General features: G+C 36.5%; 2 protein-coding genes and 2 long non-coding RNA genes across 4 annotated transcripts in view; 3 read left to right on the top strand and 1 right to left on the bottom strand.

Annotated features, from left to right (window-relative positions):
- The first annotated feature begins 5,322 nt into the window (after window positions 1-5,322).
- LOC113754786 lies at window positions 5,323-5,908 on the top strand. Its single transcript, XR_003465385.1, has 3 exons — window positions 5,323-5,389; window positions 5,550-5,756; window positions 5,857-5,908. It is a non-coding gene; the product is annotated as an uncharacterized LOC113754786 (long non-coding RNA).
- Window positions 5,909-10,562: 4,654 nt separating this feature from the next.
- LOC113754789 lies at window positions 10,563-13,949 on the bottom strand. The gene is made up of 5 exons (XR_003465386.1): window positions 13,827-13,949; window positions 13,677-13,718; window positions 13,136-13,191; window positions 11,603-11,704; window positions 10,563-10,775 (listed from the first exon to the last, which is right to left on the bottom strand). It is a non-coding gene; the product is annotated as an uncharacterized LOC113754789 (long non-coding RNA).
- Window positions 13,950-15,772: 1,823 nt separating this feature from the next.
- LOC113754788 (E3 ubiquitin-protein ligase RHF1A-like) lies at window positions 15,773-19,749 on the top strand. Its single transcript, XM_027299047.1, has 8 exons — window positions 15,773-16,088; window positions 16,977-17,023; window positions 17,180-17,242; window positions 17,371-17,461; window positions 17,553-17,860; window positions 18,686-18,793; window positions 18,873-19,263; window positions 19,381-19,749. The coding sequence occupies exons 1-7, from the start codon at window positions 15,900-15,902 to the stop codon at window positions 19,261-19,263; spliced, it is 1,197 nt and encodes a 398-aa protein (XP_027154848.1). The 5' UTR covers window positions 15,773-15,899; the 3' UTR covers window positions 19,381-19,749.
- Window positions 19,750-20,105: 356 nt separating this feature from the next.
- Window positions 20,106-21,177, top strand: part of LOC113754787 — a 20,999-nt gene continuing 19,927 nt past the window's right edge. Inside the window, exon 1 of the mRNA XM_027299046.1 lies at window positions 20,106-20,255. Within this exon, the coding sequence (XP_027154847.1) occupies window positions 20,106-20,255 (150 nt within the window). The remainder of the gene's footprint in view (window positions 20,256-21,177) is intronic.

The raw sequence follows: 21,177 nt of genomic DNA, 5'->3' as shown, positions 1-21,177 counted from the left end.
TGAAGCTAAAGGTGTGAATCCTGGAATCTCAAAGATGTGCTTAGATGCCAAAAAAAAAAGAGCGCCAGTCTGAAATCTGAAAGAGGCGCGAGGCGGGTGGCTGAAATCTCTACAAAACGACGTCGTTTTTGGTTGTTCACACACAAACAAAAGTCTCGCCGCTTCTCTCTTCCAACACTTAGACAAATTTCATTCTCAGTCTTTCCTTCCTATGGTGAACTAACCCTTCCTTCCCGTAGATTCGAAATGCCGCTCGCCACCGTTAGCCGCTGAAGTCCGCCGCTATCCACCACCATCAGCAGCTGAAGTTTGCCGCTACCCAGCAACTTGAGCTTTATTCTTCAGCCTTTCCTTCACCACTGACGATGACCCTTTCTCCCCTCCATTGACCCGCAACCGCGTCGAAATGCCGCTCACCACCGTTAACCGCTGAAGTCCGCCGCTATCCACCACCATCAGCCACTGAAGTCCGAGCTATCCAGCACCATAATTTATTCTTCAGCATTTCCTTCACCACTGACGATAGCCCTTTCTCCCCTCTATTGACCCGCAACCGCGTCGAGCTCTTTAGCACCAGCAAATCCGAGGCAATTGGGGAAAGCTATACATTTCTCAGGTAAGTTCAACTGAAGTTTGTTCTTTGTTCTTCATTTCCTTGCCATTTTCGAACCTACATTTTAATTTTCCCCTGTTTTTGTTAGCTCATTATCCAATGGCTTCTGTCCTACCCCCGAAAGGCTTCATTTCCTTGCCATTATCCGAGGCAATTTGGGCTTCTGAAATGTTGCATTTTACATATTACTTTTCTTGATATATGATACTGATTTCATGGCTTTTCATATGAATTTTCATATTACTTTTATGGCTGCTTTTCATATGACTTGTAGCCTTAATTTTTGAAAAGGCTAGTTAACAAATTATTCTCTTTAGTTTGATATTAGAAAAGTATTTTGTACTAAAGGCTGATGTGTCTATATCTAGGACATGGATAAAACTTGGATGAAGATTAGCAATAGGAAGGACAAGGCTTATGAACTCGGAGTAAAAAGTTTCCTCAAGTTTGCATATTCTCAAAAAGTTGAAAATCAGAAAATCCCATGCCCATGTACACAATGCAATAATTTTTGTAACCAAACTAAAACAGTTGTGGAGGATCATTTATTGACTCAAGGCATTCGTAAAAGCTACACAAGATGGATACACCATGGGGAACAATTTCGACACCAAAATTGTAGGGATAGTACTGAACATGGGGATGGAGAGGAGGATAGTGATACTGAAGATTTAAATGACATGTTGCACGACATTGGGACAGCATAATGGGGGGACAATTGGGCTGGTAGGGAAGAATCAACGGATGATAGTCTAAATGCGAATCATAGTGACACAGATAACTTTCTTAAATTGTTAGAAGATGCAAAAAAGGAGCTGTGTCCAGGGAATCATTTTTACTCAAAGCTATCCTTTGTAGTCACTTTGCTCCATTTGAAAACAATGAGCGGGTGGACTATAAAGTCCTTCAATGCATTGCTGGAAATTTTTAGGCATGCACTACCTCCTGAAGCCACAGTTCCCAAGTCTTTTGCTGATGCTAAGAAGCTCATTCGAGACTTAGGTTTTAAATCTGAAAAAATCCATACTTGTGTCAATGATTGTGTTCTCTTCCGCAAGGAAAATGAAAATTTAGACACTTGTCCAAATCTAAATTGTAAAGAACCTCGCTACAAGATGGCAGGTTCAAGAGTTCCATGCAAAGTTTTGCGTTATTTTCCTTTGAAGCCTAGGCTGCAACGATTATATACCCACAAAGAAATAGCTTCATATATGAAATGGCATAAAGAAAAGTGTGTGCATGATGATAACATCATGCGGCATCCAGCAGACAGTGAAGCATGGAAACACTTTGATAGGTTGCATCCGGACTTCGCCGTTGATCCTAGAAATGTGAGGTTAGGTCTTGCAACTGATGGTTTCAATCCTTTTGGGACCATGAGTAGTGCTTATAGCATCTGGCCTATTTATCTAGTGCCATACAATCTGCCCCCTTGGAAATGTATGAGAGATCCTTTCTTTTTCCTATCAATGCTAATTCCTGGGCCTAAATCCCCGGGAAATGAGATTGATGTTTACATGGAGCCTCTAATAGATGAATTGAATGAAATGTGGCTTGGTGTTGAAACATATGATGCATATAGTGGCAAGAAATTTGACCTCCGGGCAGCTTTACTATGGACTATAAATGATTTTCCAGCTTATGCAATGCTGTCCGGATGGAGTACGAAAGGGTATCAAGCATGTCCTATTTGTATGGTTGAGACAACTTGCGTACATTTACCACACCGAAAAAAGTTGTGTTACACAGGTCATCGCCGCTTCTTACCCATTGACCATTCTTGGCGGCGAGAAAAAAAACCTTTCGATGGCAATGTGGACTTTAGGAATCCTGTTGCACCTTTATCTGGAAATGAAATTTTGGATCAGGTACAAAATATGGAGGTAAATTTTGGGAAGACCAAGGCGCAATCCAATGCAAAGAAACGCAAGCGTTCTGAGAGTGGTTTGAATTGGACAAAGAAAAATTGTTTCTTTGATTTACCATATTGGGCAGACCTCCTTCTTAGGCATAATTTGGATTTAATGCATGTATCAAAAAATGTCTCAGAGGCTGTCATTGCCACAATTATGGATATTGAAAACAAAACCAAAGACCACTGGTTGTGTCGTCAAGATTTGAAGGATTTGGGTTTGAAAAAAGAGCTACATTTGATTCCAAATGGCGACTCTTATATCATGCCACATGCCTGTTACAGCCTAACCAAGGAGGAGAAAAAAAAAAGTATGTGAGTTCTTGAATTCTGTCAAATATCCAGATGGGTTTGCCTCAAACATTTGCCGATGTATAAAGAATGGCCAGTTTCAAATTTCTGGAATGAAAAGTCATGACTTCCACATTTTTATACAAAGGCTACTCCCACTTGCAATCCGTGGAAGTTTAACAAAAGAAGTTCGGCAAGTGCTATTCGAGTTAAGTGAATTCTTCAAAAAAATTATGTGCTAGAACATTACATAGAGAGGTTCTGGAGGAGTTAGGCCAAAAAATTGCAGTCATCTTATGTAAATTAGAGAGGTTGTTCCCTCCAGCTTTCTTCGATATAATGATGCACTTGATGGTTCACTTGCCTACTGAAGCTATCCTTGGCGGTCCAGCTCAATATCGTTGGATGTTCCCATTTGAGAGGTAGAGAGTTGAACATATAGCCTTGTAAGTTTTTTTTTTATTAAAGACCACTGCAATCTTCTAATTTCTTTTATTTTTCTTTGAGAAAGACATATGGCAGTGCTGAAAAGTTATGTTGGGAATAAGGCCCGGCCAGAGGGATGCATTGTTGAGCGGTACATAGATAAAGAATGCTTGACATTCTGCTCTATGTACCTAGACAATATCGATACGATATTCAACAAGCCTGAACGAAACAATGATAGGGGATATAATGCTGGTGAATTGTCCATTTTTTCATGCCCTGGTCGTCCATTTGGAGGTCCCAATAGGGGCAATTTCCTTGACTCAGAGCTGGAAAAAATTCATACATTTATATTGAACAATTGTGATGAGCTTGAGGACTATATAAAGTAAGCTTTTAATGTTAATTAAAGCTTGTACCTTTGTTCTATATTTTGATATGTTCAAAGGCAAATTTATACAAGGTGATTGTTTTTGTCTATAGTGCGCATAAAATGGAGTTGGAGGCAGAGAGTGCTGAAAATGTGGACCAAAGGCACGATAGAGAATTTGCAAAATGGGTTAAACAACGTGTATGTTTGTAGTGTCATTTGGACAGCCTACTTTTTTTTATCTCTAATACAATAAATTACTGATTTAGGTGAAATTGTCCTTACTAGGTTATGTATGGCAGCGAGGCTTCCAATGGTGAGCTTAGAGCATTAGCATTTGGGCTAGACAATCGAGTTTGCATGTATACGGGTTGCATGGTTAATGGGTATAGGTTTCACACGGAAAATCGGGAAAGGCAAAGAAAGACTCAAAACAGTGGTATTGTAGTTAGAGGTGAGCATGGTAACAAAATGATCGATTTTTATGGTGTGATACAACAAATTATTGAAGTAAGATACTGGCTCGGGAAAAAAAAGGTTATAGTATTCAAGTGTGACTGGTGGAAGACCGATGATAGTGCTGGGATGCAAGTGGACAAAGAATGGGGTATCACAAGTGTCAATTCGTCTAGAAAATGGTATGAAGACCAACCATATGTCCTCCCTCAACATGTCCAACAAGTCTTTTATCTTGAAGACTTGAAACTAGGCAAAAACTGGTTTGTCGTCGAGAGGTTCAGTCCAAGGCACTTGTATGATGTTCCTGAAGATTTAGAAAAAGAACCAATTGTTGAGGAAATATATCAAGAAGAAGCAACTGGGGATTTCACTATTATAATAGACCTCGACAATCCACCATTACTTTCAAGAGAAGACAATGAGATACCAAAGGCTGTACCTTCATCCATTGTACATGCTGAGAAGTCAAAAAATAGCTCAAATGGCACCTTTGAAGACTTCATTAATGATGATGATGAAGTGAATGAACATGAGTCTAACAATGAGGAAGACAAAGAGGAGATTCTTAGTGATAATGACATCGATTCGGAATAGGTGAAATTGATGAGGACTACATGACACTAAGTTTAATCTCTTTAACTTCGGCTAACTAGTTTTTATTCCTAAATTATACTATGTTGTAACACTAACTTCTTGTTACTTTTAGATGGCTGGACCAGGAAAGCGAGGCCAAATGCTGCAGAGAAAAGCTCAAGGTGCACAACAGCCTGCAATACCTAATTCAGTTGGAAGCAATCAACCAAGAAGTGCATCCAAGAGTGTATCCTCAGAGAATGCAATATCTGTCACTCCAACTTCTTCACCTAGAGAAATTGCTAGTGAGAGTAGGATGATACACCCTCAGACATCTGAGTCTCGTGTATCCGGAGAAAATGAGACTATTCCAGTTTCTAATGAGCAAGAAAATGGTAAGTTAGACTTCATTTTCACGGCTGAAATTAAAAACCAAGTTTCTATTTCATGACTGACTTTGTTAATGTGGTCAAAGTAATGTATGGACTGATATTTGTTAATAGCTATGCTGCTGTCAGCAAGAAGAAGAGGACATACACGAAATCTATCATTATCAAAAAAAAGGGAGGCTAATGAGATGCTCACCATTGAAATTGATGATTGTATTCGGCAGATTGTTGGGAAGGATTCTCAATACTTCATCACAGAAGGGGGTTGTGTTGTTAGGAAGGTTACTAGGCTTAATGTTCCAAAGTGGTCCCATCTCAATCCCGGTGACCGAGAAGGCATATACAGCACGGTTACGGTATTTGTTGACCTGTTAATACTCTAATTTCATCCAGAAAGTATGAGACATTTTACTGCTTTAGATTTGCACTACTTTTGCACTCAAATCTTCCTTAGATTTAATATGTCATTTTCACATAGATTTGCTTGGTTTTAAGTAGATTGCACTGTTATTGTAGGATGACTTTCGATTTCCAGAGCACATCACCTCAAAAACTGCTATTAATAGGCAGTTAAACACACAATATCGAAACCATCGATATCGGCTTCACAAGTATTTCCAGAGTTTTGAATCAAGGCAAGAAGCATTGAGGCAAGTTCCTGAAGGTGTGAGTGAAGAAGATTGGAAGTGGCTGGTCAGCTACTTTGAAAATGATGAATTTAAGGTTAGCTTGTCAAAATAACCTATCCTTTTATTAAATTTCAGATTTCACTTCACAAATTTGCTAATCTTTGTCAGTTAAAATTTTCACTAATTTGTGGCAGAAAATTAGTGAACGTAACAAGCAAAATCGTGCCAAAAATGACTGCCACACTACTGTTGGCACAAAATCGCTTGCAAGAGTTGTTGAGGAAAAGGTAATCTGAAACCCAGCCAACACTTGTACATGTACATCCTTTTTGTCATATGACTGAAAATGAAAAAATTGAAAATTTGGACAGAAAAGGAAAGAAGATGTCGAGCTTTCAGAGATAGACATGTTTGAGTTAAGTCGAAAGTCAAAGAAGTCAGGGGGGCTGGTAAATAACAAAGCAAAAGAGATCTTGGTGAGCTGTTTCACTTGGATAATGGATTTTTAAATTATTGACATCCATTCCAGCTACATAATGATCATATTTTTTACTTGCCTAGGACAAAATGAGGGAATTGCAGGCTACAACTTCAATGACTAGCAAGGAAATATGCGAGCAAGAACTTGGTTACATACCTGGACACATCCGCGGTCGTAGTGCAACCAAGAAGCAAGCTGCTGAGGTAGAACGCTGGAGGCATGAGATTGAGGACAGCCGAAAAAGAGCAGATGAAGCAGAAAAATGAGCTGCAGAAGTAACTCAACAATTCACTGCTCAGCAAGAGTTGATTAAGACCTTGCAACAGCAACAAACAGAAACAAGAAGCCTGTATGATGAGTTAGCTAACCAGCTGAAAGACTTGCACAAATAAGCAACTTCTGTGTCAGGTATAAATAAATTGTTTGCTCTTCATAGTTATTACAATTGAGGCACTTGAATTCTGGTTCTACAAAATAGAGATTCATTTTTAATACAATTGGGTTGCTTGATGTCAATTTAGTTGCTTGATGGCACTTGAAATCTGGTTCCACCAAATCTGATTCCTGTTTAATGCAATTGAGTTGCTTGAGGCTGATTTAGGTGCTTGAAATCTTGTTCATGTTTAATTACAGCCATTGAGGTGCTGGATGTTGCAACCAAAACTTTGGTGTTTTTAAAGCAAAGGTGTTTGAATGTTGGGATGTATTCCACTTTTTTCTTTGTCGAACTCATCTAAATTTTTCTGTATCAGAATTTTTTTTTGTGCTAAGGAAAAAGAGGCACCTGTGATTGTGCGTGTGTGTGTGTGTTTTTTTTCTTGATATACTGTGTGGTTCACGATCATCTAGGCTCTCAATGATTTTAGGATTTTATTGTTGTTATTGTTATTGTTATTGCATATATATTTGTGAACATGCAGATATTTATTGTGTTTGTATTGTTATTCTATATTTCACAGAATATACATTCAATGTCTTATTTGCTATAATTTCACTTTATTTTTGTGTTAAGCAATTTACTTAGATTGCTATAATTTCAAATTAGAGTGACATTAGTTTTTATAATATGGTGCCTATCTAGAAGTGTAGTTCCAGTTTTAACACCAGTGCTCATTGCTTCAATTTTGGTAACGTGTAGGTTCTAACACGATTCCCAAGAAGAAGAAGCCAGTCATTGCTGTGAAGATGGTTTTTGATTTGAAGACTACAAGGCCTATCGTGCTCATGTTTTGTTCTAGATGGGAATCGTGCTCATATTTTTGTATAGAACTTTACTACTCTCTATTGTGGATGGGAAATCACTAGTATTGTAACTGAATGGCTTATTTTGGATGGTGCATGGTTTATGACTCATTTGAGGCAACATTTATATATATATGTATTTGGGTTGATCTTCTATTGGAAATGAATGTTGGCTTTCTTTTCGTATGTTGGCTTTTTTTTTCTCCTTGCTACTCAATGAACGTTTTGTGATTGTTGGCAGCTATGTTGCGTAATTAACATTAGATTATTGCTTTTTACAAAAAAATAAATGACAATAAAAAAGTTGTCACTGCCAACAAGTTTCACTAGTGACACCAGAAAGTCGTCACTTTTTATGGATGGAAAACAATGACAACAAAAGTCGTCACTGAACGGAAGCATAATGTGACAACTCCAAGGGTTGACTATGACAAGAATTTAGCCAGCTTAGTGACAATAAAAGTCGTCACACAATGTACAACAATGAGTGACGACAAGAGTCATCACAAAAGCGAAATCGTTTGTGACGACTTTCAACAGTCGTCACATGGACCCCCTTTTGTGACATAGAACTAGTGACAGCTCTGTGACAGCAGTAAAAGTCGTCACTGACTTTTTTTGTGACGACTTCTGAATTTTTAGTGACGACTTTCGCCTGTCACAGAAACGCAATTTTCTTGTAGTGATTTGATGTGAACTAAATGATTGTATACTGATTGTTTGTCTAGTTATAAGGAATTGAATTTGAAAAAGTACATGTAGTGTCTCAACCCTTGAATCATTGTTGGTGATTACATGTTATTATTGCTTGAAAATAATTAATGATTTAAGTGTGGGGAGTTGACATGTGACTATTTTGTGAGATAATTAGATGATATTTTTAGTGACTTCTGTAATGGTACAAGAAGTAAAGGGTCCATTTTTATTATAATTGGTTCTAAGCACTATCTAGGGTTTTAATTGAAATTCTGTCCCTTTTAATCTCATAATTTTGTTGTTTCTGTAGGATTTGAAGAATGAGATTGAACTCAAACGTGAGACGAGATCATGATGCATTTGATAAAGTCCAAAAGCTCATGAAATTGGCAAGTTTCAAAGGAAAGTTGGAATTGAGCGCGACATGTACAAGATGAAGAATTGTTGAGCAAGAAATTATCCAAAAGAAACCTTATCAAGGTGTTCAATTAAAGGACCCAAAAGAAACACATCTTGTATCTTCCTTCCTAAGAATTGATTCTAACTATTGTCTCTAAGGGTTTCTTTCATGTAAATAGCCACTAAAAAGGGATTTAGGGTTTTTAGAGAGAGTTATCAAAGGAGGTAGCGGCAGAAACAAAATAAAGGGAGCGAAAGGACCAAAAAAATGAGAGCAAAAGAAAAAACAATTTCTAGAAAAAAACCATAGGAAAACATCTGACCAGACAACCTCATTGAGGACAATTTTCTCTTTCATTTTTTGTTCTTTTTGAGAGTTTGTTTTTCTGCACTTTCTAGGACTCTGGTAGAGCATTTTCTCTGTGGGTGACTTCTTGAAAAGAATACCATAAGGGCCTCAAAATTAGGCTCAAAGATGACCAAAAACTAACCCTCAGTCATCGTTTTCGGCAACCTTCTTGGGTCCGTTGATTCCTTGCATTATTTTGCCTCTAAGAATCTCTTGTCTAAGTCCTCATCAAACATCACGGGTAATCATATTAAACGCTCTTTCATTCCCAAAGATTAGAATGTCATTTCATTCTTATCTTGGTTTGTCTCAATTTTTGGATTTGGATTTATGTTTGCTTAAATGTATGTTATTGATAAAATTCTATGGTAGTTTACGTTCCATTTTGGGTTAGAGAGCATGTTAGAATCAAGAAGTGTCAAGTTCTTGAAATAAAATAAGAGACCCATTTCCTTTGAAGCTTTCATGCGTCGATAACGGCAAATTTTAATGTGATTGTTTTGAGCCCAGAAATTTTAGTATGCTTTGCTACTTATCATTTGAGGAATCTAACCATATGTTTTTCTTTGATTTTTGTTGAGTTTTGAGGAGGAAACATGAGGTTGAAGTCTCTTTTTGTGTTCTCGTGCTTTGGTTATTTTTTTCATAAAAAAAAAATATGAGATTCGAGTTGAATTGGATGCTTTGGTCATGTTTTGGATGTTGTCTAGACCTTTTTTATATAACTAGGAGGAGATCATCGCGCGATGCGCGATGGATGAATGGAATTATGCCCACTAATGCCTAATGTATTTTTGAAATATTGTAATGCCAATGAATTAAAATAATAAAGATGAATTCAGGATTGTGTTTTAAATAAGTATATGGGTAATTAAAATTTGAGGAAAAATAATAAGAAGATTGGAAAATGTGTAATGTAATGTGTTTAATAGTGCAATGTGGAAAAGCAGTGATGATTAGTAGGTGTGAAAGTGATGATGATTAGTAGTGTAATATGTTCAATAAGAGTTGAATCCTTAATATAGCGAGCTCTCCCAATAACATAGCTATATCTTGAGATGTAGAACTCATAGGACCATGACTCTTAAAGATTGTGTAACTTGTGGATGCCTAGAGAGACCTATAGTTGTTCGAGAAGATGCAATGCAAATGATAAATGTAAACAGAAGGTTGGTAGGTGCCAAAATCTATTAATAATTTATAAATGAAGTTGAATATTAGATAAACATTTGTATGTAACAGAACACAATACATTATATTGTCCTTAATACCGGCAATTACTGAAGCCTCATTTGGATTATGAGATTTTCCAGAATAATTTTAAAAATTGTTTTGATGCATTTTCAAATCATTGCGCATCTATGGGATTATATCGGTCGTATTGCAATTATACCTACGGTGATCGAACCATCTCCAAATATTGAAAACATATATGCAAGCAGTAGTGAATCACAATTGGTATGAGATGGAGCACGTGCTTTATAGCCACAACCTTGTATGTATCAAAATCAACCATAAATTCAGCTTTGGTATGTTGGAACCATAGCTTTGCATTGTACAAAATTAAGGATGTTGTCATCTAATACCGTGATAAATTGTTGAAGCGAAACACTTCCTAATTGGAGAAAAACACAATTCAGTTGAAAGCAATAAAGCTATCATAGAAAAAAATATATGAGAAAGGAATTATTGAATAAGTAAAGAGGCCAATTGATCTCTAGACAATTGTTGATGTTCCCATAAATATATTTATACATGTATAATTTTGGATGATTACTAATCATCACCGGGGCAAGATTTTTTTCAAAAAAAAAAGAAATTCAGACTGTCAAATGCACACTGTTCGTGGTTGGAAAGATCTGATCTTGCGTCTTGATCATGACAGTATAGGAGAAAAGCGAAAAAGCAGTCATCTCAATTGTTAATCAACTTTCGCACTCTTCATCCTAGAAATTCAGCCGTTAATTCTGTCAGAAGTACTATATCACAAGTGATTATTTAAAACAAGATCAATAAAAAGAATGTTAGGAGCGAGTTGGAAATTTGAAATGTGACAATATTGTAAAACAAGTACACTGGAGTCATCTAACTGGTTTTCATCATTTTATAAGAACAAGGGTATGTGATGACTTGAAATTCAAAAATTCAAATTAAAACAGATTTCTAATAAAACATAAAAATGTAATCCCCAAACAAGTTGTTGACGTTAACTGTTTAAACAACCAGTCAAATAGAAAGCTGAAACTCCCGTGAATTATACGAGGGTATACCACTTACAAGTATAATGTTGCAGATTTAATATTGAAGGCCACCCTACTATTATGAGGTGAATCATTTTATGTTGTCAACTTACAATGAATTGACTCTAAACATTTCAAGCTGACGTAATCTAAAACGCAAACTTTAAGAAAGGTAAAAAAATTACTTAACCCCGCATACCAAAATCAACCATTTTTTAGAAAATTTTCTTTTGATTACTAATATTCGAATAAAATGCTAGGTCCTAATGAATGCTATACTGAAACTATAGTCAAATTTCAGCCCAATCCATAATATTCGAACAAAATGCTAGGTCCTAATCAATGCTATACTGAACAATAGTTTGTCAAATTCCAACTATTGCCAATCCCATTTCTCACCACAAATTGAATCTTGAAAGTTCTATTAACATACTAAACCACCTTTCCTATATGGGAAAACCAACCCAGTTACAAAATAAAAAAAAAAATTCTTTTGCGGCAAGACTTCACACTGAGTTGATAGAGCATCTTACCTTCACGGAACTTGTATGCAAAATTCAACAACGTTAAGCAAAAGTAGCAGTCTTCGATACCCCTTTATGTCAACACAATGCAAACCATAAAAATGGTTTTACCTGGGAACAGAATGTTAAAAGATATAAGAGCGACGGCATAAAAACCTTAATTTACTGTTTGTTTCTTAATGACTATACCAACAAAATTATAAACAATAATATTTTCCAATTATATTAGAGTTACCATTTTGGAAAATGATCAATGGTTCTCAAAAAGACAGAACAAAGGATCTTCTATATTTGCACTTGTCAAACCAGAAAATACATTATTCACATAATTTAATACATTATTCGAGAAGAAGAAAGAGATGTAAATTTTTAAAGCCAATGTCACCATTGAATTTGAGAATAAGAAGTTAAAACACCAAAAACATGAGAATTTTGATATATTGATGACCACTTAACTCCTTTTTGACCTCAACCAACTTCCAGTGATTCTAGAATTCTACTGATTTAAAAAACATTGAAATGCCATATAAATAATTTTAAAAAATAATACAATGATGAAACTAATAATAAAGGACAAAGTACAAAATATGACTACTGAAGTATCCAATAATGAACAAGCTAATGGAAAACTTTTAAGGGAACAACGTTCATGATAATTAGTTGTCCTTTTCTTCTCCAAATTTTTCTGCAATGCAAAACGTAAAACCAGGTTTTGATGTTACAAGCTGTAGCCCTTGTTCACTGCACAATAACCCAATTAAATGCAATTGCAAGGCTGACTTTTGTTCCTTTTTATTTCTTCTTTTCCTTTTTTACTTACTAAGAAAATATCAACCAGTTCACATGGGAGTGAAAAATAATCATAATAAGTTCAAAATGGCCCCAATTATAAAATACTGTATGAAGTTTTCAAAAATTTAGAAGAGGAAATGCAAATCATAGTTTAAGTGAGGAAACATTGAGTATGTTTAATATGTCGAGTCATTCCCATCCAAATCACTGATTTTCCTATTCATATCAATTCAAAGAGAACAACATACCAACAGATTAGTATATTAATTCAATTCATCCATTTCCTCCTTTTGGCCGTCACAAAATAAAAATAACAACTAATTCAATGGAGCATCTTCAACCAAATAAATGTATTCTTTACCAACAATGGAGCCTCATTGACATCAATACCAAACTACTAACTTTAAGAAATTGCTTCCTATGTGGTGGATTTTTTCAAAGGTGTCAGTCACCACAGTGTCCAAAAATTGTATGTCATAGAAAAATTGTTTCGCATTAATCTGTTACAAGTTTCAACCACGAAAACTTTCTCCAGGAAAAGTAATGTGCAAGAGAAATTCTACCACTGGTGCAAAATTCCCCACATCATATCAAAGTAAAGAGTGAGAAATCAATGCTTAAATCAATGGAAGAATAGTATTTCAGATCTCTGGGTTATTAATCGAAAGATTAACAAATCTTAGCAGGAAAAATGTCTTTCTTTTTTAAATAAAAGAAACTGTAAAACTTTAGGGGAATATTGGAGCTTACCAATTAAGATGATTTCTGTGTCTCATGCGTTTAGTAGCTTCATATCCAGACCAATTCTAACAAGGGAAAAAAATCAATTAGAATCATATAATTGAAAAAAGGAAAGAGAAGAAAGGGAAAAGGGGGGAAGGGGGAAACGGGAAGGAAAAACAGAGAAAAAAGGACCAAATAAAAAACAACAAAAAGGAACAAAGGAACAAAGAAATGAAAAGAAAAATGGAAGGGGAGAGGAGAGGAACTCTGGAGAGCAACGAAGCGGCAGAGATGAATAAACTTTTGACTTGAAATATAAAAAAAAAAACGTAAATTAAGAACAAAAAGAAACCAGGAAAAATTTCTTATAAAGGCATTAGATCGGGAAAAGTTCCAAAAAAATTTCTCAAATTTGTTAAATCCTTTTTAATACTTTTTGGCTAAGAGCAAAATTGAGATACAAATATGGCAAGAGAAGGAAGAATACCAGGCAAAAGAAAGGGGGAAAAAGAGCAAAACTAACCACGTGTTTTAGAACACAATTTTAAAAAAGGAAAAAAAATCTTACAGAGTCTCACAAGAATGCTGGAAGAGATTCCAAAATTTTCACCTGCAATATCACAAATAAATACGAATTAGATTAGATCAGGCAACTAAACCTAAAAAGAAAAATAGAAGGCTAGAGAAAATCAGGGAGGGAAAGAAAAAAAATACCAACCATATGTTTTGGTCCTGATGTTGCCGGTCATGGAGAATAAGAGAGATAGAAGGGCTCTGGGGTGGTTGAGGAAAATGAAGAAGAAAAGAGAGAGATGGTCTTAGAGAGAGAGAGAGAGAGAGAGAGGAGAATAGCGGAGAACAGCGATGAACAAGGGAGAAAGAGAACCCTAAATTGTGAATTGTGATGTATCGAGCCATGCGCTAGTCCCATCCTCAGCAGAATACGTCAGAAAGAAAGAAAACCAATGCAACAATCAGCAGGCGTCCAATTCTAACACGGGCCGGACGATCAATTCGGAATTTCCACGGGCCGGACGATCACCAATCAACCAATGCAAGGAAGCCACGTCAGCAATTGAAGCCCAATTGAAAACCTCCTCATTCCCCAATAGACTAGATATGTTAACGAGTGAAATAAAGAACCGTTTGGTTAGTTAACTATGCACACGTAGAGAAAGAGTTAGGGATTAATTTTTAAAAAAATACAATTGATTTAAAAAAGTATCTAAATACAAGAAGTGCAACAATTATGATCATGCGTATTCACATATAATTCCTTTAGCAAAATTTAATAAAGAATGTGGACATTTTATCTTTTCAAATAAATTAATAAAGGTGTTAACTCGAATGTCATCAATAAACATAGGAGCATTTCATATGAGCGAAAGAGAAGTACCATTAACAAATTACCTGATTTTAATAAACAATTCTTTCTGATTTTGATTGATTAGTTGATCAACAAGTGTTGAATACTAAAACTATCTTTTTGAAGTAGGTAGTACTTTTTCTTTTTTTTTTCAGTTGGAAGTGTCCGGACTTACACCCGACTAATCCCCTAACCTCGAGGAGAACGAACCCCACCGATCCTCAGGAAATTATGCCGAATTGTTGAGCTCGAGATCGAACCCAGGCCGTCCCATCCTAATGAGGGCTACACGACCACCCGAGCAACCCGTCGGTAGTACCCCGGGCAAGTTTTGAAGTAGGTAGTACCCCGGGCAAGTTCTCGAGTGTTGCTGTTTAATGTTTTTTCAATCTCATAATAAATTGGGGAAAAAATTAAAGTACCATGAAGAAAAAGAGCAAGACGACTTGGTCTACGGCAAGGAAACCGGTTAGCCTAGCTGTACCTTTTGGTCGGGATGACTTTTAAGTTTTACCCTTTAGTGTGGAATTCTTGACCAATATTAATAAATAAATGCACACAGTACTGTCCCTGCCATTTATGTTCTTGGTACTTGAGCTCCAATTTTGACTAATTCCCTTGAATCACGCGCTTCCTTCTTCGTTACCCCATTTTCATCCATAAAAATGAAGCATCACCTATGGCTATGACAGTATGACTCCATCCATCGGGACTTTGAAAATGTACCCATTATTCTCCATTTGATATATCATAATAATTTGATATATATAAAATAAAAAAATAATTAGAAATCGCAATCGCAGAAAAGTAAAAAAATTTTCTGCAGGAAACTACAATCTAAACATCCTTTTTACTACTAGTAGTCTCCAAACGATAAGAAGGAAGGGGGAAAGGAAAGAAGGGAAGGTGGAAATGGTAAAAGGGCGTTGATTGATTCCACACAACCACCGTCTAAAACGGAATTCATTGCTTGGATTTTCATTAATTCAGGTGCTAAGCACTATTCGTCGATTATTATAAGGTTGTAATGCTCCATTTTTAACATTTGTCCACTGCTTTTTCTTGACCTTTTTACGCAGGAATACTCGGCCCTTTCCTCTCTACACTCTTCCAGCATTTCCTCTCGTCTCCTTCCTTTTTTTTTTTTTTTTTTTTTTTGTAATTGGTTTAAGAAAACTTATTTCGTATTCTTTTTTTTTTTTAAAAAAGTGATTGATTATTTCGTATCACCTTTTTTTTTTTTTTTGTCAAAATAACTGTTGTAGTATTAGTACTTACTAGTAGTATTTCTATTCCTTTTCTTCTTAAATTCTCCGTCTCTTCGGCCTCGTCCTCTTTCCACACACATACAATTACACACATTGAGTGCGTGAGCTGAGCTGAGCTGAGCTAAATTAGTCACTTTTACGATTAATTTTTTCCACAATGGCTACTGAGACGATCATCTCATCCGACAATCCATCAACGATCATGAAGACCATGACGATCAGCACACCATCATCCTCATTTCCGGCACCAGACAATGCCGCCGGCGACGTCGCCGTTTCGGACGACTGTTTCGAGGACGGATGTAGCATTTGTCTGGAGCCTTTCAGCTCACACGATCCTCCTACTGTACTCTCTTCTCGCTCCTTCTCTCTCTATATATCCAAAGGTCTCTCCTTGATGAATTACGGGTCGTTTTGGGGTCGATAAAATTCATTGTCTTATTACTTAAAATTAGAGAATTTTTGCAGAAAAAAATTTTATACTATTTACAAGATTTTGAACTAGAATAAGTGTTCCTCTCTCTCTCTCTCTCTCTCTTTTTTGTTCCTTTTTTAGTTTCAATTGAATTCTTTCTTTGTTTCTTGTATGGATTATATAGTAGGTGATTTCTGATCTTTAAAAATTTTTCTGGTTTTTACAGCAATTATTGATGTAATGCCACGTGACTTATATGTTACTAAAACAGGCAAACACATGTAAAGTTGGGGCCTTGTTTTTTATTAAAGCAATATTCAATCAGTTTGCAATGCTATGTTGGATGGAGTTATACCTTAAGAGTAATCTGCTGATCATTTTTTTCTTGATTGGTAGATTATTCTAAGTGATGAAACTGCAATTCTATGGTAACCATCTTTCTATGATTTGATGACTCTAGTGTACTTTTAAGGGCCATTTTTTTACTTTTCTGTTGGTTGTTTCGATCAAAACATTTCCCAAGCTAAATGAGATTACTTTTCTAGTTTTAGACTAATCCTATGCAGCTTGTTATTTTTGTCTTGGTATTCTGGGATTATAAAAGAACTTGAGAGCAAATATACCTCACTGCATTGACAACTTTATATTTTTGGTTACCCTTTTCAGAATATTGTTTTTGTTTAGTTGCCTCTCCGTTTGCATCCAAATGTAGTTTCTGCTGCGCTACTCTGCATCTGTACCTGGAGTTGTACAAGGATTATTTGTTTTCTTTGCGATCATTGATACTGTTATTAACTTCTTGACTTGTTTTCTTTTCAGGTCACCAATTGTAAGCATGAGTATCATTTGCAGTGTATTCTTGAATGGTGGGTTTCTTCGTTGTTTGTCAAACATAGTGCATTCTTCCCCCACACCCCCCCCCCCTCTTTCCCAAAAAAAAAAAAGTCTTCCATGTTTTGAGGGCTCCGTGTGAATATCAGCTATCAGATTTTTGTTAATTGACCGGTATATGCCCGTTTCAGGTCACAGAGAAGCACAGAATGCCCTATATGTTGCCAACTTCTTGAATTAAAGGATCCCACCAGGTATGATGCAAGCCTAATATGTAAAGATTTTATTGGTTAATTTGTTTCACTATCTTTTCTTCTCTTGTTTTTACTGCATTGAATTTTTCTGATTTCTTATACTACCACTGTTTAATTCCCTTCTCCAGCCAAGAGCTTTTATGTGCTGCAAAAGTTGAGAGAAGCAAGAGAGCAAGAAGTAGTATCCGTGTTGTTTATGAGGGTCCTGAAGTGAACCACGTAAGTAGTATAGCAACTCTAAATTCCATGTATGTTTCTTCAATGTCTTCATTCCTTGTGCTGAGAACATTTTTCTGTTTTTTGTTTCAAGGATTCTTCTTATGTAATTGATCCTGATGAGGAGGAGCAATTTCTGCAGCATTTTGCTGCTGCTACAAGCAGAGCCCGTCATGTTAACAGAAGCAGAAGGCAAACAGCATCACGACTAGATTCTTCCGAAGTATTCCCTACTGTCCCTTCGGAAATTGGGATTAACTTGACTTATGGGTTGGAGGGTGGTTTAGTTACTACAGGTGCACCAGCTAGCACCATTGAGGTAGAAGCATCATCAGCAGTTCCTTCTGTTGTGGATGTGACATCCATGACTCCTGAAACTGGAGATGGTCATGTTGGCCATAGGTACAGCTGGAACTGTTACTCTTGCATGTTTCTAAAATTAAATTTAATTGAATGGCTTAAAGGAGGTACCGGTCCTCTATGCTTACTGTTCTTTACATTATGCTCATCAATGTTACATTGAGAAATAATCTGTCCGACTTGAAATATAAACAAACCATGGGAGTAACTGGATTACACACTACAAGAGAGCTGTTACAAGAGAATAGCTAATAGCCGTCAGAAAACCTTGTTAGACAAAAAGGCCTTTGTTCTTATGATTTTTCTTGCAACGTAGCTTGCTAATATTTTCAAAATTACAGTTTTAATTGTATCAAATGTAAACATTATACGTCAACCATGATGTAATTGTAATGGTTTGAGAAGCAAATGATATGCATCATGCTAAAATTTCTAGTTGAAGCAAGGTTGTTGCTAATTGTCCTTATTGTCCTATAAGTGGTTACTTGTAACAGTTTACTGCAAACTGGCCTTTCTAGAGTTCTCTTGAAGGAAAATTCCTTTGTTCATAAAAAGATATGTTTTTTTTTTAAAACCTGGCTCCACTACAGCTTATATTCATGGAAAGAACTTCTTGACATTCAAAAGCAATTATCTAGTTCACTGCTACCTCATTGCAACTCCAGACACTGTGTGATTAATCACTGTGTAATTATATACATGAAAAAGATGATACATAGCGGCATTTCACAGAAGTTTATTTGTGCTTGATTGTTATCATCTTGGAACTTTCATCACAGAGATTCTTTCATGGTTTCCGTACTGTCTAGAAGTAGTTTCTTTCACACAACAATCATTGTCTTACTGATGAATTTTGTGCTTGTATAGGATTTTCTTTCACCAACCATCACCTGATGCTCCTCGCAAACTGAATTCATTTGAGTTCCTTGCCTTCTCTGAGTCTGTTAAAGCTAAAGTGTCTGCTGCTTCAGCCAGGTAAAAGGATTCACTTTTGGTATTTTTTGAGTGGCTGTAGTAACTATGTTAAATCTGAGACTGGAACAATTCTGTTCAGGTATAAGGAAACAATTACAAAAAGCACACGTGGTTTTAAGGATAAGTTGTTGGCTCGCAATACTACGGTCAAGGAATTGGGTAGAGGAGTTCAGCGCGAGATGAGTGCAGGCATTGCTGGAGTTGCAAGAATGATTGAACGTTTAGATCTTTCCTCAAAAAGAACTGGTGTTTTTGTTCCTCAGTCAAGTGCTCCGGTAGAAACTCCAGGAGCACCGGCCCCGACCGCCGATACGGTGAACTTCTCACACGAAGGAAAGAGTGTAGAGGAGAGCATTGCAACTCAGTATCCCATCGCAGGTTATAGGGAAATTACACATGGTATGAGTTCTGATGTTCTGTCATTCAACTCCACTACCAGACCAGCCCAAGCGGATGTTTCTCTTATATAGGTATATTACCTCTGTCATGATTATTCTTCTCTCATCAACTTATGCAATTCTTTTGTACTTCTAACCATTTGCTTTTTTCCTCATGATCTTTACTGATTTTGTTTCTTCTCTTTCCAGAGCAATTGCTGACACTTCAGTGATTGGAATTGCTGATCGGTGACTATCTATATGTTTTCCTTTTGGAAATGGAATCTGCAAGTGATGTATCCGACGTTTATAGAAGGATAATTGATCCGCATCCTGCAGCCTCTGTAAAATGTGAGATCCCAGGAATGTCCAGGCATATTATGTATTGCACTAGCTGCACACAGTTGATTGCATGACAGTCTGTTTGCTTTTAACTTACCTAGTTGAGCCTCTGTCCTTTCGAGGTCCTTTGTATTGTCCACTTTGAAATGGATGCCACAGCGGCTGAGATTGAGATCATAAAGCCAGCTCTTTCATTTTTATTATATCTAGTATTGATGCATCATGTTACTTCTTTTACACTTTATGCCTTTGCTCTATTTCCTGACGCTTGCCTTTTTCTTCAGTGGATATCTTACAATTCTTAAAATTAGGTGTCCGGAGAAATTAGGAAGAAAGTTAACACCATCTTATAGCTTTCTGCCTTTCTTCAAAATTTATGCTCTCTTGATCACCATCCGATTCCAATTCACACATTACCGTACTGCTCCACACAACCAAGAGGTTTATGACAAGTCTTTACCAACATGCAACAGTTAATGTTGTTCTGTAGTTTTAACATCTACCAATCTAATCATTGTTAATTTCTAAACGAGGTCCATGGGGTTGAGAAATTTTCATTTACAAGTGCAATTTCGTTTAAAAGCAATTAGGAAATGGACGGGAGGATTGAGCAACGACTTCGACAGGAAGACTTGGAAACCATGGCCTCACAACAAGCAGAGACGAAAAATAAAGCTACAATTCCTCTGTCATCATTTTATGTTCTGAAGGAGTATGAGAGCAAAATGAAGCAAATCGGTCGAGTAAAGATTAATTAAGCAAAGCTCTATTGCACCATCCAGCAGTTCCTGTTCCTGCTCTAAAGAAATGTCACCCGCTTGTATTATCCAAATGGCCAGGGCAAGATTGTCTTGGTTGACCTCTCAATATTCTGATGTTGTCTCTATGGTAGTCAGTGACTGTGTTTGTGCTGATTCTGGTCTGCCACCTAAAAAGCAGGAAGATTTTGAACTTGAGTTAGACTTCAAGCCGCAGCTCTTATCGTAACCAACCAGGAATTTGCTTTCCATTTCCTTTCCTTTCCTCACTGGAATCCTGGAAAAAAAAACAGGGCCTAAGAGTCTCTGATCGTAACTATTTTAAAACTGAATCCATGTCAAATTAGTTTCTTCTAAGCAGTGGGCGGCCTTTATATGCGAATGACACATTAGAACAAGAGTAAGTTATGCATTAAGAATTAAAAAAAAAAAAATCCTTTTTTTGCAGTTCTGGAGCGGCTATTTATGCGATGAAAGAGTAGATTCAGAGGAAGTAATGTTGAATGGATAGAACAAGATCATGAAAAGACACGATTCTGGGCTGTGCTCTGAAATTTCTTGAACATTTACGACTGAGTTTCAAGAAACTGCAGAGAAAGAAAGCAACAATGTATCATCTAGCCAAAGCAAAGAGTGAACTTCCATCAATTCCTCTAGAATCATTACAACTTTTGTAGACGCATGAAAGTAAAGTGAAACGAAGTTTTTTAAAAAAAAAAAAAAGTTAAGCGAAGTTGGGAAAAACTGAATGATTTGGGCTGCAATACAGCATCTTTTAGTTTTTCTGGTCCTAGCCGTCTAGCATTCCCGGCTGATGCAATTATCAAAATGGCTAGAGCAAAATTGCTCCAGTTCACCTCTATCAGTTCTGGTGGAGCTTCTGTTTTGATTAGTGATGATGTCTACG

The sequence above is a fragment of the Coffea eugenioides genome, unplaced genomic scaffold (genome assembly GCF_003713205.1).
Source record: "Coffea eugenioides isolate CCC68of unplaced genomic scaffold, Ceug_1.0 ScVebR1_104;HRSCAF=472, whole genome shotgun sequence".
NCBI classification, from domain to species: domain Eukaryota; kingdom Viridiplantae; phylum Streptophyta; class Magnoliopsida; order Gentianales; family Rubiaceae; genus Coffea; species Coffea eugenioides.
This window is presented reverse-complemented; position numbering and strand designations above follow the sequence as displayed.